The sequence below is a fragment of the Sarcophilus harrisii genome, chromosome 2 (assembly GCF_902635505.1).
Source record: "Sarcophilus harrisii chromosome 2, mSarHar1.11, whole genome shotgun sequence".
Taxonomy (NCBI): Eukaryota; Metazoa; Chordata; class Mammalia; order Dasyuromorphia; family Dasyuridae; genus Sarcophilus; species Sarcophilus harrisii.
This window is the reverse complement of record NC_045427.1, coordinates 338,193,485-338,213,840: the sequence shown is the minus strand read 5'-3', so window position 1 is coordinate 338,213,840 and position 20,356 is coordinate 338,193,485. Positions and strand designations below refer to the sequence as shown.

Here is a 20,356-nt window from a genome sequence, read left to right as displayed (position 1 = left end):
ACTCCCTATCTATAAAGTATTTAAGGCTAGAATTAAACTCAGGTTTTCCTCATTCCAGACCCAGTGTTCTATCCACTTTGTGGCCTGTAAATTATATCTTCTTGAATATGACTGTATTTACTTTTTGCAAAACACATTGTAGTGGAATTTCATGGTTGTGAATATGAGCCCTTATTCTTCTCTGACATCAGGGCCCCAGTAAACTCGATTAAAAACTATAAAGTACCTATCTATCTCTACTGATGAAGTGAATTCTTTACTGGGTAAAGGGAGGGCCCAGTGAGAAACTCTCCCCCACAAACTGAGATAGATAAATATGATTTTAGATAGTACATACATACATAATACACACAGAGAACTTTATTCCAATATGAAAGGAAAAAACCTTTCATTAAAAAAAATCCACTTAGTTTTATCATAATTATTTCTTATGGAAGAAATAAAGTAAACTTTTAATCAGATTTAATACTTCATCTAAATTACTAAACTGACGCTTGCTATGCTCTAAGACTTAGATTCTAACAACCACCATAATATCAATAACAATTAACTAAATTTATTACGGTCTTTTGTAGTTGACAAAGCCCTCCATTCACAACAATCCTGTGCGGGAGTTAAGTATTTTCTCCATTTTACAAATGAAAAAATTCAATGTCAAAGATATTAAATACCTTGCCCAAAGTCATATAGCTTGTAAGGTAGCCCTTACAAGCCCAACAGGGATTCCAATTCACATGTCCTTCCCTCCTAACCATTACAATTTCCACTCTACTTTCCCCACCCCCCTATTTCAAAGTAAATCCAATGAACAATGGTTAACAAGGGCATAGGACAATGAAATCAGTTCCTAAATTGCTTAAATGATGGCAACTGCCCTTTGTACTTTTTAGGTGGCTAGGGAGTTGTGAATTTCTGTTGCAGCTAGTTTCTAATGGAGATATGCAATGAAGAGGGTAAAATTCCTATAAGAGGACAGTTTGGTAGCCTCTATCTGTGCCTTGCCTCCAAATCCTGTCCAGCTGGTGTCCTATCCATCAGTCCCAACTCATTGTGCACTACAGAACTCATAGATTTAACATATCAAAACAATGTTAATCAGCTAATTTGTGAGCTAGGCAGTATAGTGGATAGGTGTGTTCAAGCTTGGAGTCAAGAAGACTCATTTTCCTAAATTCAAATCTGACCTCAGACACTTCCCAGCCATGTGACATTAGGTAACTCAGTTAATGCTCTTTGCCTCAGTTTCCTCATCTGTAAAATGAGCTGGAAAAGGAAATGGCAACCATTCCAGTATCTTTGTCAAGAAAATCCCAAATGAGATAACAGAGGACATGACTGAAATGATTGAGCAACAATAAAATTAGGTAATGTCCTCTTAATTTCAAAATACTTTCTCAAAGATTTTGTAAGATTGCCACTGTGTATATGTGTATGGTATTCCCTTTAATCACTAAGATTAAAACTAAATTTTAGCTACATTCTAGGGATTTGCAAGAGGCACAGGAGGAAAATAAGTGACAAATTCAAACTGCCTTACCTTAAACTGCAGAATTCCCAATAAAACCATACACCCTTTCAAAAAGTGAAGGGGTTGGTGAGAAGGCTATAAATGGCATTATATTATTTGGGTTCAGATACCAAACTTCTAAAAATTATTTCGCTTTGGAAAAACTATGAATGCACCCTGAGACTTAAGAGTTATGTGTGACTCTTTGGTATCTAGCCCAACTTCAGTATTATTACACTGTTGGCTCTGAAAAGAAAAATGCAGTTTGCCCTGTGGTAATATTTATCCAATAGAAACTATAACTCTTCTGATTCACTTACTTCCATTTTAATGTTGTAGTTTTGGCCAAGGACACTCTCTATGAGATCTTTGATCATCTTGTCCACTGCCGACTGGCGTTCAGATTGAAGGGAGTCAATTATTTCCTCAATAGACCTTGGGATGTCTTTCATTGACAAAGGCTTTGAGGGTATTTTTTTTTCGGGCTCCTCTTCTTGGGGTTCCTCCTTTTCTATTGTTGGAACTTCTGTCTCTGGCAACTCCTGCATTTGGACGTCTACTACAGCGCTAGAGATGAGACTTTTTTTCCTTTTCTTCTCAGTCAGAAAACTGTAAGAAATACCTTCTTTACGAGGTCCCACCCATCTTCTTTTTCTCAGAGATATCTTTTCAGCCTCTTGCTCACTTGTCATAGGTTCCTTACTTATGATTTCTTCAGTACGATATGATTCTGGAAGAGAAGGTGGTTCACTTTTTCTGACGCTTTTTCTCGAAGCACAAGGGAACTCAAAGATTGGCGACTTTCTCCGAAAAATAACTCGTCGGTATCTAGACTTGCGAGGAGGGGCTGGCTGCTTAAATAAAATTGCTTGTTTAGAAGTGCCGGCTAATGAGGCAATCACTGGTTTTTCCTTTGAACGCTGATAAATGTTAACAGTATTTTTCAAATAAAATTCTTTGAGGCATAACGGCTGGTGTCCAGGTCTATCAGCAAGTGATGTCATCTTTCTGCTTTTTTTGAAGGGTAGTTTACTTCCTTGAATCTTCCTTCTGAGATCATGACTTTGTTTTTCTTTGTCTTGAGGTACAGAAGAGTACAGTTCAGGTGGAACAAACTTATCTTTAGCGATTGTTTGGTATGAACTATCTGAACTCTGGGAAGAGTAATTATTAAAACCTCTTGGTAGAGCTGAAAAGGGTAGCAGACTCCGCTTTGATTTCGATTTCTGCACCAGCTTGAATTTAAGGAAATCTTCCCTAGTTTGTTTTCGAACCTTCTCAAGTTCCTTCAGCATCTTCAATTCTTCATCATAGCTTAGTCCAAAATGCCTCGGCACCCTAGACATTTTGTTATACATGGCCTGTAAAATAAGCAAAACCAAAAAAAAAAAAAAAACCAAAAAACAAAACATTTTTATGTATGTAAAACATATTAAGGTAGAATTTCTAATTTTCTTTGAAGCACATATTTGTATTCTGTTAAATGTATAGTGTTTTCATCATATAATTATGTAAGAACCTCAATATTAAACCTTTCACAAGGACTTTGGCAGACTCTGGAAGCAGTATTAATTCAGTGGGTGTTCCTTGCCCAATGATAAAAATCATTCCTTATGTTTCTTTTGATATACACTAAAATTCAAGGACCCCAAAATTTCATTTTGCAGTTGAATCATAAATGACTTCCCAACAGAGAACATCTCCCTCACCTCTTCTTTATTTGTCCAAGATTATTAGAATAAATAAATCTATAATAAGGAATAAATGAATTAATTTTCAGGAAGGGTAATGCTGAAGCACTTCTGCAAGATTTCTTAAAATCTCTCTCCACTAAACTAATAAGATTCAATTTAAGAATGAAAAGAAAAAAATTTATCTTCTAAACATGTTCATATTACTTTTCACTTTTAAATATTTCCTTTTCTTCTTCAAAAACATATTAATATAGCATATATTTATGGCAGGCATTCTCCTAAACATTTTACATCTTCACAACAATCTTGGGATATAGGTGTTTTTATTATTGTTTTACAGATGTGGATACTGAGGCAGATTAAATGACTTGACCAAAGTCACATAAGCTAGGCAAGAATCTAAGGCTGGATTTAAATTCAGATCTTACTGACTCCAGGCCTAGTGCTCTATCCACTGTGGTACCTCAGTGTAAGTAGCATAGGAAGACTTAGAATGAGTGAATTCACATGTAACATATAATGAGGCTAGAAAAATAGTTTGGAGCGAAGTTATAAATTGTTTTAAAAGCCAAGCAGAGTAGTTTATATTTGATCATAGAAACAATTGGGAGGCAATAAGCAATAGAGTAACATGATCAGATCATCTTCACTGAAAAAAAAAATACGTGGGTCAGCTCTAGGGAGGATGATATAAATGACTTGCCAACTATGGGGTGAGGGAGCATAACAAGGTGGGGACAATGCCAAATATATGAACCTGGGAGATTAGAAGAATAATGTTACCTTTAGACATAAATAAGGAAATTTGAGGAAAGAATGGCTTGGTAGTAAGAATGGCTTGGTAGTAAAGAAAATATTTAGGACATTTTGAGATTAAAATGTTTCTGGGACTCCCAGTTTGAAATATTCATTAGGTACTTAGTGATGTGACTGAAATTCAGGATAGATATTGCACCTGATTCTGTAGATATATAACTTGTTTGCACAGATATATGAATAAGAACTACTAACATTTTCCTGACACTAGAGCTGACTGAATTGCTTTCTCCTCCTGTGGAGCAAATAGTCATCCTAAATGTAACCTTCAGGCAATGCTGGAAGATGTTATCCTATGCTTTTAAAAGTGGGACAATTTTTAAAACCTTAAGGGGGTTTTATACAATATTTTCCAAACTGCCTTATGCCTCTAAGGTTACAAACAAAAAAAATTTTAAACTATGCCATTCCTTTATTATTCCCCAGCAAAACATTTAGTATTTTGTGGGAAAATAAATTTTTATTTTGAAAATAAAACATGATAGTTTAAGATAAAAACAGACAGGCTAGCTGCCAACATTTGATAAAGTGTGGTTCAGCAGAACAACCTTGGATTTTGAATCAGAGGAAATGAATTCAAATCTCAACTCTGCCACTTAATACCCATGAATTTTGGGAAAATAACTTGACTCTCTACATCTGCAATTTAAAGAGTTCTTCATCTGTTTCTTCATTGCAAATTAAAGGGTTGACCTAAATGATTAACTACAACCAAGGTCTCTTGTTTGTTCCAAAGAGGAGTTATGAAGCATGTCAAAAATATTAATTATTATTATTAATTATTCCTTAATTCATCATTCAAATCTAAAGATGCAATAAAAGCAGCAACCAGAGACCTCATCTTCCCTGTCCTCTCCATCGCTCTCCATTTTTCTTTGTCTCAACCCCAACTTACATTTATTTTTTAACTGAAAAGAGATGCATGATTTAAAAGCCAAAGAAAGCCACAGAGAAAGGAAGATTTGGGTGCAAGTCTTTTCTCTGACACATACCAGTTATTTGACCATGGGTCAGGCAAGTTACTTGTATTATTATGCATCTAAGACAAGTTCTCCATCATTTTAGATGGGTAAAGGTTCCATAATGGGAAATCTTTAGACCAATGAAATCATAGTTCTGCCTGTTTTCATCACATTTAACAGACATATTGATATGTTCCCTATTTTTAATTTCAGATGAGTTGCACATTACATATTTCTTTCCTGGAGAAAAAAAAAACTCAGTTGAATTGCTTTCTGTGTCTGTTATCTATTTTCCCTTTTAGGCCAAAATGGGGACTCAAAAAAAAAAAAAAAGAAAAAAAAAGGATATTCATCCCATCCCCACTTTCTACAATCACTGGTTGGCTATCAAGTCCTAAATTGGGTGCTTTATACTGGGCTGCTAGAGTAGGTTTTAGTGTTTGTACAAATCCATATATTTGTGGATTAATGTAGAGGGAAAAGAAATTTAAAATCTCACAGTGCGTTCTTCCACGACTTTTGGCCCGGTCCCACAATACCGTTTTCCTCAATTCTTCCACTAAAATTCTGACTCTTTCCCAGTTCACTCCACCCCGCCCCTACCTTGGTTCCCTTCCTTTTCCCAGATGCATTTCTGTTCCCCTCTGCCTGAATGGGAGAGACAGCCTGATATCTCTGTTCCCCTCCCGGAATCTTTTCATCCCTCACCCCTCTTGGATGCCTTCTTTCTTCTTGGGGTCTTGTACTAACAACTCGATTAGGGCTTCCCGGCCTCTTTCGCCTTTCAAATTGAAAAATGAGTTTGTTTTGAAGAGCTCGAGCTCCGTCACCTAGCAACCAGGTACCATCACCGGGCGTCCAGATATGTTGCTAGCCTTCGTCTTCTCTCAGTTAGAAGACTACGTTTCCCCTTTCCTCTTTTTCTGACTCGTCGATTGTAAACAACTTGGGTCGCTTCTGCAGTTAAACTCGTGTGCTCCAGAGGCAAAGTAGGCACACTCAAAGAAAGCACTCCCAGCAGTGGCGAAGTAGGAAGAGAAGAGAAGTTCTTTGATTTAATCTTTGCTGTATAGAATAAGAGCTGGTTATATTCTGAATTGAAGACAAGGTAAAAACTAAAGCTATCTGAAGTCAGGAGGACCTGAGTTCAAATGTGGTCTCAGACACTGAAGACTTCTTAGCTGTGTGACCCTGGACAAGTCACTTAACCCCAATTGCTTCAGAGGGGGGAAAACCCAAAAACAAACCTAAAGATATCAATAAAAGATTTTTCTTATTGAAATGTGGGGAGAATAAAAACTTTTGAGATATTTTTAGATAATATTACACTCTTCTATATATTATTACCTCATTTGATCCTCATGAAACCCTGAGAATTAGGAATTCCCTTTTGTCGGCAGAAATTGGCTCACAGAAATTAAGTCACTACATCCTTATCAAAGGAGTTATTCTAACCCAATCTGAGTACAGAGAAAAAAACAGTAAGAATCAAGAAAGTTGGAGACTGATTGTTGTCTATTGTTTACTTCTGTTTTTTTTTTTTTTTTCTTTTAATATGAGTCAGGAGATTTTGGTTCAAATCCTACTTTTGGTGCCTTTTAACTATGTAACTTTGGGTATAGTTATTTAACTTTCTGTGAGCTTCACTTTCCTCATTATTAAAGGAGGGTGTCTACATCTAAAATCTATGGTCTTATGATCTTCTTTTTCCTCATCTCTTTTGTTTTAAAAAACCAACCTAAAGTATAGTTCCAATTAAATTTTTGTCAATTTGTAGAAAGTATCAATGTAATGCTTAATTGATCTGTCTTTGTACTATTTCATATTTTTATTAGATGGAAGGCATGGAAAGCATGTTTATTAAATGAGAACTAAAACATCCTGATAAAATCAGGATAAAAAATCTTAAAAGACTAGAAAATTGAGCAGAATCTTGCAAAATGAAATTTAATGTAATGTATATTTGAATAGGGGAGGGGAAATGTATTCCTCCTACACATAGCATTGAGCTATGGCCACTGGTAATGAAGTGTTGATGCGCTAACAAAGTATTTAAACCCAAGGATCCATTTACAAAATAGGAATTTTTCTCTCAGCCAAAAGGCTCTAGCAATTCTTGGGTTGAATGAGCCTACTCCCAGCAGTTCCAGAACTCAAAAGTACAGATCAGTTGAGTCAGGAGTCAGGAGACATTGGAAGAACCCAATTGTTCACCTCTTGATGGGGAAAGTGATCTCTCCTCCCCACCCCCCATGACCTTAATGGCCATAGTCTATTGCAACTAGAAGGAAATACTTCAATATTCAATAAACATCATCTGTTATTATTTTCAACTCAATTGAGTTTTTCTTGGCAAAGCTGTGGAATAGTTTTCCATTTCCTTCTCCAGCTCATTTTACCGAGGAGGAAACTGAGGTAAACAAGATCAAGTAACTTGCCCAGGATCATACAGCAAGGAGCAAGGAAGTATCTGAGATCAGATTTGGATTTAAGAAGATGAACGTGCCTAATTCCAGGTCCAGTTCTCTATCCAACGCAACATCTACCTGCCCTCCTATGGAAAATGCTGGAGCTGTCAGTTCCAGAGAACTCTGACCTAATTGAAACATAGAGACTCACTCTGATACAGAGAAGAAAAAATGTACCAAAGGCCTTAAGGAGCTGCAAGAACATCTGACAGTAAAGAAAAGTCAGCTATGAACTCAAGGGGTTTTAGCCATGAAGAATTGGACTTTAAAGAGAAACAGACTCTGGAAGTTCAACTTAACAATCTACCCAGCAGAATTGCAGTGTCCAGGGGCTAGTTTGCATGGATTTCACTGGGATAGAAAAGATATTGAGTTGGAGTGCCACCTGGTGATCAAAAAATAAACTACATCCACTTTTCCTCCTCTCTCCCCCCAGTAAATGACAAATCATATTAGTCTTTTCCATTTCTTTCACTTTACTGGAACAGTTCATGAGAATGAGCCAGGAAGTGTTACAATATGTGTTTATTGTATCTTTCTGAGTCTAGCACGACTGTCACAATATCAACCAAGAAACTAGAAATGATTAGGTTCAAGAAATCTCAGGGGGTATATATTATCTGACTTCTGGTATTTGAAAAGGGGATTATATTGTCTTGTGAAAGGGGGATTATCAGAATTGTTCTGTTTTACCAAGGCATGTAGAATTGGGAACAATGAATCAGTTCCAAAGAAGCAGATTTCAATTTCATGTAAAAAAAAAATCATCAGAACTGTCCAAAAGTGAAATAAATCAAGCAAGCATTTACTAAGGTGCTTCCAGGCACTGTGCTAAACACTGGAGATACAGAGACAAAAGAGAAGCAACCCCTGCCCACAAGAAACTTAACATTTTATTTGAGAAGACAAGTCTATAGAGAGGAAAGGGAAAGATCAATCAGGATACCAGTAGCTAGGAGGTGGCAATAGAACAGATTCTTAAAAAAAAAAAAAAAAAAAAAAGTATTGCTTTATTTTTTTCTAGTTATACATATATATTAACTTTTTAATGTACATTTCTCTATGAATTATTTTGGGAGAGAAAAATAAGAAAAGAAGGGAAAAACAATGAAGAGAGAGAAAAAAAACAGAAAAAAGAAGTAAACATAGTATGTTTTTGTAGAGGACCCACTACATGTGTTGATTTACATTCAATCTCCATAGTTCTCTTTCTGGATACAGATGGCATTTTCTATCCAGAGTGTATTAGGATTGCCTTGGATCACTAAACCACGAGAAGAAAGGTCTTTCATAGTTGATCATTACACAATCTTACTGTTACTGTGTACAATGTATTCTTGTTTCTGATTGTTTTGCTCAGAATCAGTTCATGTAAATCTTTCCAGGCCTTTCTAAAATCAACTTGTTGTTCATTTTTTATAGAATAATAATATTCCATTACCTTCATATAAAAACAACTTATTCAGCCATTGATGGGCAGCTACTTATTTTAATGGAGTTGATTCTTTTTTTTTTTTTTTTTTTTTTTTTTTGAGTTGATTCTTTAAAGAAACCAGAGATTTCAGGAGGTTGAGGTGAGGGTGTATGAGGAGTATGGAAGGAAGGGAATCCAATGCAAAGGCACAGAAATAGAACATCTATATAAGAAATAGTTGTTGTTGTTGTTGTTGTTTTAAGCCAGAATGGCTGGAGCATCGAAGGTATGAAATATGTATTATATGACTAAGTTGGGGCCATGACAGGACTGAGAGACTAATGAGAAAGCTATTGAAATAATAAAATAGGATGGGTATCTGAACTAGGGTGGTGACCATTTGAGTAAAGAGAATGGGAAGAATGTGAAAATTGCTTTGTAGGTAGAAATAACAAGCTTTGGTGACTGATTCTATATATGGGGTGAGTATGAGTAAAGAATTGAACTTGATAGCAAATTTGAGATCTAGTTAGTTGGAAAGATGTAATAAAGACATTTGGAAATTTAGGTAATATAGGATTATGTAGACAAAATATCCAAAAAACAGTTGATGATGTGGGACTGAAACTCAGAAAAAAGATCGGGGATAGATACATAGATCTTGGAGAGTTACTCTATATAGAGATGATAATTAAACTCTTGGGAGCTGATAAGTGTAAAAGAAGGATAAAGCATTTATTAAACACTTATTGTGTTGTGTTTTATAAATATTATTTTATTTGATTTTCACAAAAACCTTAAAAGATAGGTACTATTATTTCCATTTTATAATTAAGGAAACTGAGGTAGGCAGAGGTTAAGTTGCTAATTTAGAGTCACACAGCTAGTAAATATATTAGGCCAGATTTAAACTAAGGTTTCTTTACTCTAGACCCCAGACACTAATTAATGAACCATGTATCTGCATCTAAGATGAAGACATAGATTAGAACGAGGAAAATTCACAGATAAACATGTGACATGGATGATGATCTCATAAAGAAGAATGAGAATGAATAGTCAGAAGCGAGAGAAAGTATGTCATGAAAACCCAGAGAAGAAAGATTAAGAGTATAGTAGCTCAACAATATTAAAATATTAAATGGAATAATATGTTCCAAAGAACAATGAAGCTCAGGATCCAGCTGAGGCATTTGAAAAAATTTTCCCACATTCTCTCCAACATTTGTCATTTTCCTTTTCTGTTCTATTACACAATCTAATTTGTATGATAGAACCTCAGGATTATTTTAATTTGCATTTTTCCAATCAATAGTGAATTAAGAGTATTTTAAAATTATGGCTATAATTTGCTTGGTTATTTCATCTGAAAACCGTTCATATCTTTTGATCATTTATCAATTGGGAAATGGCTCTTATGTATTTATTTTATAAATTTGATTCAGTTCCCTATATATTTGAGAAATGAGACTGTTACCAGAGAATCCTTTTCACAATCACTATTGCTAACTTCTTCCCTACCACTACCACCACTTATTCTATTCTCTCTCTCCTTTCATACTGTCTCTCCTCAAAAGTATTTTGCTTCTGGCTACCCCCTTCCTCAATGTGCCCTTCAAATTATCATCCTTTTCCCTTCTTGGAACTTCTTTCCTTCTTACTTTCTTCGGGGTAAGATAGATTTCCAAACCCATACTGAGTGTATATATTATTTCTTCTTTGAATCAGTTTTGATGAGAATAAAGTTCACTGACTTCCCGTTTCCCTTTTACTGTAAAATGTTTTTCTTGCCTCTTTTATGACAGATAATTTATACCATTACCTCTCTCCCTTTCCCTTTTTTCTATAGTACATTTCTCTCTCACTACTTAATTTAATTTTTAAAAATATTATCCCTTCATATTCAACTCACACCTTTGTCCTTTGTCTATATATACTCCTGGTCTAATGTGGGGAGCTGGCACTAATCTACAGGCGATAAGGCCATACAAATGATAAGGCCACATTCCTAAGACTGCCTTAACCTTGAATAGACAGATATCTAGGCATCTCCTAATCACATCCTGGAGCTTCCTACGTGACCAAAGACATCCTTGGGCAAGAGACCAATCCTTTGTCTAGGACCCCCACCCTGTACTAAGTTTGTGCAACCCTGCTTCCTTTCCTATTGCTATATATACCTGTACTATTGCCCTCATTAAAACGAGGCTTGATGAGATTATTTTGTCTTGCCTCCCTTCTGCCTGTCCCCTTTCTCTTGCTCTTTGTCCCTTTTCTTCCAGGGTCCACACACTCTGCCTCACAGGCTGAGGCAGTCTAAGTGCCCTAATAATGAGAAAGTTCTTGTGAGTTACAAGTATCATCTTCCTATGTAGGAATGTAAACAGATTAACCTTATTAAGCCCCTTAGATTTCCCTTTCCTGATTGTCTCCTTATGCTCATTTGAAATATTCTTAGAGGGGTAGTTAGATCTGCAGTGGATGAAGTCGGGAGGATCTGAGTTCAAATCCGGACTCAGACACTTAACACTTACTAGTCTGTGTGACCCTAGGCAAATCATTTAACCCCACTTAACTTTGCAACCCCCCAAATTCCTCCCCCAAAAGTAACAATATTATAAAGAAAAATGATAACTGAAGAGATTATTTGCTTCTTGAATACTCAAGATACAAATATAGTAGTCAAGGACAACAGCAATAGAGTGAAAGCAGTAATAAACTTAAAGAGACAGGTGTAAAGATGGAAGTTAAGTAGTGGTAACAGTGAAGAGGTGAGCCTGAAGTATTATGACAGAACCTGTTGAAACCTTGCCTACAGGTGAATCAATGTTTTATTGTGGAACTACATTGTCAAATGGAAGGGTGAATGAAAGGGGAAGAAAGAAACAAGGGAACAGAGGGGAATCTGTGATGTGCATGGCCAAATGAAGGGTTACCAATGAGGGGTTGATGACCCTGTGGTTTCAAGAAAAGAACTTTCAGGTGAGTGGAAAAAAAAGGTGAGAGAGAAGGACTAAAAATAGGGGGGGAAAGAAAAGCCTTGCTTTGGTGATTAGAAAGGAATATGTCACAGATGAAAGTTCCTATGGCTGAAGAGAAATGTTTTGAGAGGGAGATAGGGATCTTAAGTTAGGTAACTAGACTTGGTAACTAGAACAAGTATCCAATATCTCAGGAAGAAGAGAGTTGGATTTCTTGACATCTGGGAGAGCAAGAGGCATGGATCCAGGAAGATTTTGAGAAAAATAGAGAAAAAGATTACCAAGGAGAGGGTACAGATCAATGGTGGGGGCTACAAAATCAGGGATGGAATGGGATATCCTACCATAGGCCAATGTCTTCTGTCACCTGAAGGAAGGAATGTTCTGAGACTGAGGCATAAAGGAAAAGGGGAAATCCATGAGGACAAACTGCAGTGGCAGAAATAGTCAAGGGGGGAGCACAGAAGGAGGGAGTATGTTAGACGTTTAATTCCATTAAGAATACAAAGAGACTACATAATTATAGGGGTTAGAAACCAGAGAATGAGAATGAGAATGGAGAGAGTGAGAAAACCTACTCTGGAAATAGATGCAAAAATTAAAATTAAAAAAATTAATGAACAATAATAGTTGAAGGGGATGTGAAGAAAGGGATTTACACTATTTGGCTGAAAGAGAAAGAAGAAAAGATGAATTAAATAACCAGAAAAAAAGCAGAAAAGCAAGAACTAATAATCATAACCCCAAAGGAAAAGTGATATCTAACAGGAGAAGGGGTTCAAAGAGAAAGGGAAGAGCACCAATGACAATAGGGTCACCTTAAATAAAAAGAATAGCTAAAGAAACTTTAAGAATGTGATAATGTGTTTACATCAAAATAATATTTGAGACAAATGGAGAAAAATATATACATAACTCATAATTCTAGTTGTAAGTGAATTCAAATTTAGCCTCAAACACTTAACACTTCCTAGCTGTGTGACCACATTGCCTCAGCAAAAAAAAAAAGTATATATATATATATATATATATATATATATAAACACACACACACACACATACATATTTTTGTGCTACATGAAACTTTTTTTTTTTTAATTGCCATATACTAGGCAATAGAAATGTTTCAAAGAAACAGCCTTTGGCTTAAAGATCATAAACAAAAAACAGAATCAAGTGAAGATTCGATAATGAAATCCTAAATAATGAGTGAGTCAAAGAACAAATCATAGAAATAATATGAAAAATGAAAATTATAATATATAAAATTTTTTAGATGCAGCTAAAGTAGTCTTCAAATGAAAAATCACATCTTTACAAACATACAGGGAAAATAGAAAACAGGATTAGTGAACAGAATATGCATTTTAAAAAATTCAAAAAGCCAACAGATAAATCTTTAAAAAGCACAAAAGAGAAAATGTTAAAAATTAGAGGAGAAATATAGGTTAGAAACAAAAACATAGAAATGCTAAGTGAAACTAAAAGCTGGTTCTCTGAAAAAGGCTAATAAAATTGATAAACTTATCTAATTTGATTAAAAAGAAGAGGGCAGAAAAATCAATGAAATAGCAAATAAAGTCAAATCACAACAAAACCAGAAGTAAAAATAATTTGAACACATTAGGTATAGTTATATATTAACAACACTGAAAACACGAAAGAAATATAAGAAAATTTTCAAAAATATAAAATACCAAAACTATCAAAAGGCCAAATAAAGATCTTAAATAACTCAATTTTAGAAAAGGAGTTAGAACTGGTTATAAAGGAATTAGTAATAGAAATTGTTATCCTTTGTATTCAAAGAGGACTAAAATGACACTATAATGTCAGGGTCAAAGTATAGTGTGCCCATCTGTAACTGACCAGACCAATGGAAGCTGGAAAGCTCTATCACAAGTTGGGTACTATGATGACACGTATTTTAAAATCAGCTGGAGTCAGGAATTCAGGTGAGGGGAAAATCTTCAATCTTTATTCTCAATAGAGATGAAGAAAGTTCGGAGGTAGAAGGGAATCGGCAATAGCAATGTGTGCAGCTGAGTCAAGAAGCTAGCCAGACCAGAAGCCGTGAGACTAGTAGCCACCAAAACAGAACCCAACCAGCCTTCTCTTCCTCTCTCTTCCTGCCCCTCTGCCTCCACCCACCAAAATCGTCATTTCCTATACAACACATCAGGACTTTCACAGAGAGTGGGCGGGGGCCATTCTTTCTCCAAGCATATATATTAATAGAGTATAGTCCAATTACTATTTAGCCTCACGTGCTTGAGACCTCAGTGCATCAACTCAAGCCTCAGCCCATTACAGGGTACAATTTGTCTGTCTGAATACTTAAGGAGAGGTCTTTAAATTTGTTCATCTCATGTTTATTTTGATCTACTGTAATTCTGCTGTGCTTATAGAGCACAAAACCTCCTTTGATGTGGATACACTATGCTAAATGGTCCTGTGCCACTATCTCCCATGTCTCACAACTGATAACAAAATTCTTCAAAGTGAACTTGTATTGATTTCTTCTTCTAAGCTCCATATGAACACGGACCTTGTGTGAGTTCTCCATAAAATAGTATTTTAGGCAAACATATTTTTGGCATCAAAAAATTGTGTTTCTGTTTTCTACAGCACAATTTGAATTCTTGGCAGTTCAGTTCAAGGGAGGACGTCAGTGTCTAGTACCTCATCTTTTCAGATGATCTTCAGAATCTTTCTAAGAAAATTCAAATGGAAATAGTTCAGTTTTTTGGCGTAGGGTTGATAGATTATCTAAGTTACACAGGTATTAAAAAAAATGAAGTTAGCAAAATAGTTTTGTAGGCCTTTAATTTGGCAGGCATCCTCTTCTCCCCCACACTTTTAAAACCTCCCAAAGGTAGAGCTAGCTCTGGCAATGCATGCATGAACTTCATCATCTATGTGTACATCACTAAAAAGAAAAATGCCAAGATAAAAGTTAACTTATCCATAACATTTAAAATTTTTCCATTTGCTTTTACATTGGGATGGTGTGGTACTGGCTGGTGAAGAACCATTCATTTTCTTGGTGTTTCTTTTTGTTAGGCCTAAACACAAATGGCAGAGGTTCGGTCCTTACTCTGTTAAATCTCAGCTTTAGAGGCTGCACTGAGTGCACAATTACATGTGAACAAAAAGTTAAGCACCAATTCTGTCCACTTAAGCTTTTGCTTGTACTCTTTTCAAATTTAACACTTTAACATCAGTATGATAGTTGACCTTGATGCTCTTTTCATCCTTGTTGAAGGTGTCAGATCACACCGTGGAAGACACAATGCCAAAAAACATCAGAGCAAGCACAGTCAGACACAACTGAATCACTTAATAAAACAACATGGTTATAAAACCTAAAGCAGGGAAAAATAAAGCACAGAAGGAAAACTATAGGCCAATACTATTAATTATTATCCCCAAAATTAAAAAAAAACAGACTATATCAATTTATCTAAGAAGTAATTCATTATTACCAAGTATAAGTGATGCAAGGACAGTGCAACATCAGGAAATCAACATGATTAATCATATTAAAAATAAAAATATACAAAACTACTTGATTATCTTGGTAGATGCAAAAAAAAATCCTTTGACAAAGTGAAATATTCTTTTATGCTTAAAAACCTTACAGAAAGACCTTTTTAAAAAATATCATAAAAAGGATTTTTCTAAAATCCACCAATCACTTCCTGAAAGAGATCCTAAAATGAAAATTTCCAAGAATAATAAAACCAAATTCTGTAATTCCCAGATCAAGGAGAAAATTTTGCATGTATACAATAGAGCCATAGTCAGAATAATGCAAGATTTAGCAGCTTTTACATTAAAGGACCTGAGAGCTTGAAATATGATATTGTGGAGATTAATGAAGCTAACATTACAACCAAGAATCACTTACCCAGCAAAACTGAGTATAAATTCTTCAGAGGGAAAAGTGGATATTCAATGAAATAGAAGACTTTCAAGCATTCATGATGAAAAGATCAGAGCCGAATAGAAAATCTGATTTTCAAATACAGGTTTCAGGAGAAGCAAAAGGAGGTACTCAAAAAAAGAAAATCATAAAGGAATGAATAAGGTTTATCTATTTACATTCCTATATGGGTAAATCATAAGAACTTTCTCCTTATTATGGCAGTTAGAAAGAATATATATAGACAGAGAACACAGGTGTGACTTGAATATGAAGGGATAATATCTAAAAAAATAAAAGAGAGGAATATACTGGGTGAAAGGGAAAGGGAAAGGCAGAATGGTGTAAATTATCTTTCATAAAAGATGAAAAAAAACTTTTATAGTGGAGGAAAAAGGGGGTTGAGGGAAGGGGAGTGAGTAAATGGCTCAAAGATGAAATAACATACATACTCAATATAGGTATAGAATTTTATCTTATCCTGCAGAAAAGTAGGAGGGGAAGGGGATTTGAGAAGAGAGGAGGAAAAATGGAGTATCCTCAAGAAGAGAGGGCACATTGGGAGGGGGATAATCAGAAGCAAATCACTTTTAAGGAGGGACACAGTGAAAGGAAAGAAATAATAGGAATAAACAAGGAGAAATACAATTAGTAATAGTAATTATAATAAGAGTTTTGAAGCAAGTTTCTCTGATGAAGGCCTCATTTCTCAAATTCTTAAAGGGAACTGAATCAAATATACATATATATATATGAAGATCCATTCCTCAATTGATAAATGATCAAAAGACATGAACTATATCCAAAGGCCTATAAAGTCATGCATACAAAAAGAATGGTATATATTCAATTACAAAGTGCCTTTTAAAGAAATAAAGAACAACTTAATCACCTGGAGCAATATTTAATGTTCTTGGCTGGGTCATGCCAACATACTAAGAATAACAATGTACTCCCAAAATTGTTTTGTGCTTTTAATGCTATGACAGCCAAATTACTAAGGAGATACTTTGTAGAATTTGACAAAATTATTAGTAATTAATTTAACAAATGCTAATGGACAGCAGAGATACAAGTTTTATTGGTTTAGAAAGTGATTTTTTATGAGTATAAGTTGGATTCTTGGGAACCTATTTTTATTCCTTCATGGCCTTAATAACATTGATTAGGTATTTTGAAAATAAAATCATCATCAACAAACATTGTTGGCCAGCTGTGCTCAGTATAGTGCTTCAATTGTATCTAACAACCAGAAAATAATGAATAGGAGAATCATAGTCATTAAATGCTTATTATTATCAGAGAATGGTTAGCATCCTTTGCACTGAACTAAACACCTAAAATATTGATTTCTAAGTATTTAATTTTCTTTTCTTTTTTCTTAGTTTTTAAAAACATCTCAGTTGGTTAACTAAGAGCCATAAGATTGATTCACTGTTTCTAAGGCAGGTGATGGTGAAATGGTTGGAAGAGTAAATAAATACTTCTTAATTAGCAACTAGATGGAATACTGAAATATCTCTTTAAATAAAAGTAAAAAACCATGACTTGAATCAGTAAGTTAATAAGCGTTTAATTAATATTAATATTAATATTAGGGAATTAATATTCCCTAAGTGCCAATGATTGTGCTAAGCACTGGGGATACAGAGAAACAAAAAACAATTTCTGTCCTTGAGAAAACAAATTACGTACAAGATAAATAAGAAATATCAGAGAGAAGACACTGGAATTAAGAGGGGCTGGAAAAGGCTTCCTGTAGAAGATAGGATTTTAAAAGAAACTTGAAGAAAACTAGGGAACCCTAGACTAGCCAGACATCAGTTATGGGGAGAACATTCTAAGCATGGGGGATAACCAAAGAAATGCCTAGAGTTGAGAGATGGAGTGTCATGTTTGAGAAATAGCCAAGAGGCCAATGCCACTGGAACTTTACTTCTATCCCTTTTGAATCATCCAATATATGGCTTAACCCTGAACATAGTGATTATTTTAAAGTTATAGCAGCAGCTGTGAAACTACAGCTTTATAGTATACACATACATGTCTAGGAGATGTTAAGTTCAAGGCACAGCTCTAGGAGGTTAGTTGCCAGAAGAAAACAACAGAAAAAATGTATAATTCAAGATCTAAAAGAATTAGAAAATCCTTCTCTCCTAGAGTGAGAGAGCTGTGTTACTCATCTGCAATAATTCATTTCAAATAGTTAGCTCTATGAAGAATATATTAATAACTAGCATTTTTATAACTCTAGAGTCTCACAGGATCTCTGACTTTACTGACTCCAGAACGAGCATCATTCTCTATTATTCCATCCTTCCTTCCTTCCTTCTTTACTCCCTCCCTTTCCTTCCTTCCTTCCTTCTTTTCTTTTCTTTTTTTTTCTTTCTTCCTTTTATTTTTCTTTCTTCCTTCCTTCCTTCTTCCTTCTTTCCTTTCTTCCTTCCTTTCTTTCTTCCTTTCCTCCTTCCTTTCCTCCTTCTTTCCTTCCTTTCCTCCTTCCTTCCTTTCCTCTTCTCTCCTTCCCTTCCTTCCTTCCTTTCTTTCTTCCTTCCTTTCCTTCTTTCTTTCTTTCCTTCTTCCCTCCTTCCTTTCCTCCTTCCTTCCTTCCTTTCCTCCTTCCTTTCTTCCTTTCCTCCTTCCTTCATTTTTCTTTCTTTCTTTCTTTCTCTTTCTTTTCTTCTTCCTTTCTCTTTCTTTCCTTCCAATTGAATCCATCAAGATAAAAAAACAACTTAAATACTAGTTACATTAGGTTTTCCCACAATGGCTTCCAGGAAAAATAAGCAATTAAAAAAAATCTACCTTCATAAAAGTCTAAGGAGGCTAAAATGTAGTGAAATGAAATAATAATATGCTGAAGGCTTCCCCCTTGACCCAGACTTACTGGAGTCAAATGTATGAGGAGGGACCAAAAGAATAGCAATCCAGAACTCAGATTGTAGTAAAAAGAGAATTTTCTTGTCTAATACTTTCCCATGTTAGTATAACATATGCTTCTTTGAGAAGGGGATGCAAAAAATTTTAGATGTTGAGTTTAATTTGGACACATTTCATTCAGTTTACAACTTTAAAATTACAATATGCAATAACTGGCCCAAATCTTCCCCTTTAAGCTTTAAAAAGGATTCTAACCCATATTTTAGAATTCTCTGATTACCCAGGCTCAGTGTGGAATGTTTTGAGTAATCATATTTATGCAAATGCAGCTCAAGGCCCCATTCAGTACACCAGTCTGCCAATAGACCAGGCAGGAACTTCTGTTGCTCCTGAGGCATATGGTGATGGTAGTAAACTGGCTAGAGGAAGAGTAAATAAATGCTTCTTAATTAGAAACTGGATGACAACAAGGTGTGGAGCTCTGAACCTGGAGTCAGGAAAACTTAAGTTCAAATCCCATTTCAAAATTTTACTAGCTATGTGACTCTGGGAAAGTCATTTTACCTTTATCTATTTATCTGAGAATAATAGGAATAGCACCAACTAGGGTTATTGTAACAATAAAATGAGGTAGTATTTATAAACTGCATTACAAACCACAAAGCACTATAAAACTGCTAATTGCCATTATTTTATTATTTGAAATTCACTCTATTAAAATTTTTCTTTAGCCAGACAGACACCTATAGATTGAGATCACAGGGACTGGTGACTTTCACCATTTTTCATGGTCTTCCCTAAGTTCATTACTTTGGGATTGTCTCTTTCCTTAATAACAGAGCTAGGCTCTAAAATCAAAAGGCCAGAAGTCTCTTCATGCCTGAAATGTATTCCCTTCTTACCTTTACTTCAAAATTCCCTTACTTCCTTCAACCATTGCTTATCTCTTAACTAGTTACCTGGTATGAATTTTGTATTTATTCTGTATATGTCTATTTAATAGGGGGATTGGCTTAAATGCAGAGTAATACTGATATAATTCCCCTTAGCAGAAGACACTTTAGAGGCAGCTTCTGGGGAAATTGACATGATGTATAATGAAAGTTCTTTGGAGAGACATTGGAATATGTAAAAATATTCTGTAACTGGCTCTGGTCAACTAACCACCTGGTATACAACAATCTTTTTGATTAGCTTAGAGCTGAGAAGTAGGATGGCTTGACCTTTATTTTAGTTAAATCTATAATCTTGGTTTGACCTCTCTTTGATTAGGTTCTTCCTGCTAGATGGCATCAATTAAGAGTAATGTAAAAGAGGAGATCTGTTTTTCTCATTTGAGGTCAACAAGTGGCCCCATGAAAATAGTCCTTTGATCTTTGTCTGCTTCTATATTTGTGTGCCAAGATTGGTGTGTCAAGAAGTGAGAACTGACCTGAGATTAGGGACATGGGTAAATGAGGTAGGTAAGTACTCATTTGGCAGACATTCTGTATTTCAATGTGAAATTTGTGAACTCAATACTAAGTCTGAACCCACTCTTTCCAAGAAACTGAGGTGTAATAAAGAGCCTTTATGGTATTAGAGGAGTGCCTTTATGGTATTAGAGGAGAAATCTTTATGCTTTAGTTTTTGCTATATCTTTGACATAAATATCACTTTGTAAAAATGCTAATAATTGCTAAATGACTAAATGAAAGTTTCTGACTAAC

The 20,356-nt window shown here is 35.1% G+C and overlaps 1 protein-coding gene across 3 annotated transcripts in view; it reads right to left on the bottom strand.

The window, feature by feature from the left end:
- The window catches only part of TTC6 (tetratricopeptide repeat domain 6), a 309,674-nt gene that overhangs the window by 252,803 nt on the left and 36,515 nt on the right, over window positions 1-20,356 (bottom strand). For 2 of the 3 annotated variants that reach the window (XM_031952943.1, XM_031952946.1), the window contains exon 2: window positions 1,828-2,868. In XM_031952943.1, the coding sequence (XP_031808803.1) occupies window positions 1,828-2,865 (1,038 nt within the window). In that variant the 5' untranslated portion in view covers window positions 2,866-2,868. Of the gene's footprint in view, window positions 1-1,827; window positions 2,869-5,687; window positions 5,948-20,356 lie in introns of those variants that run through there. The other variant, XM_031952945.1, reaches the window with a different exon arrangement.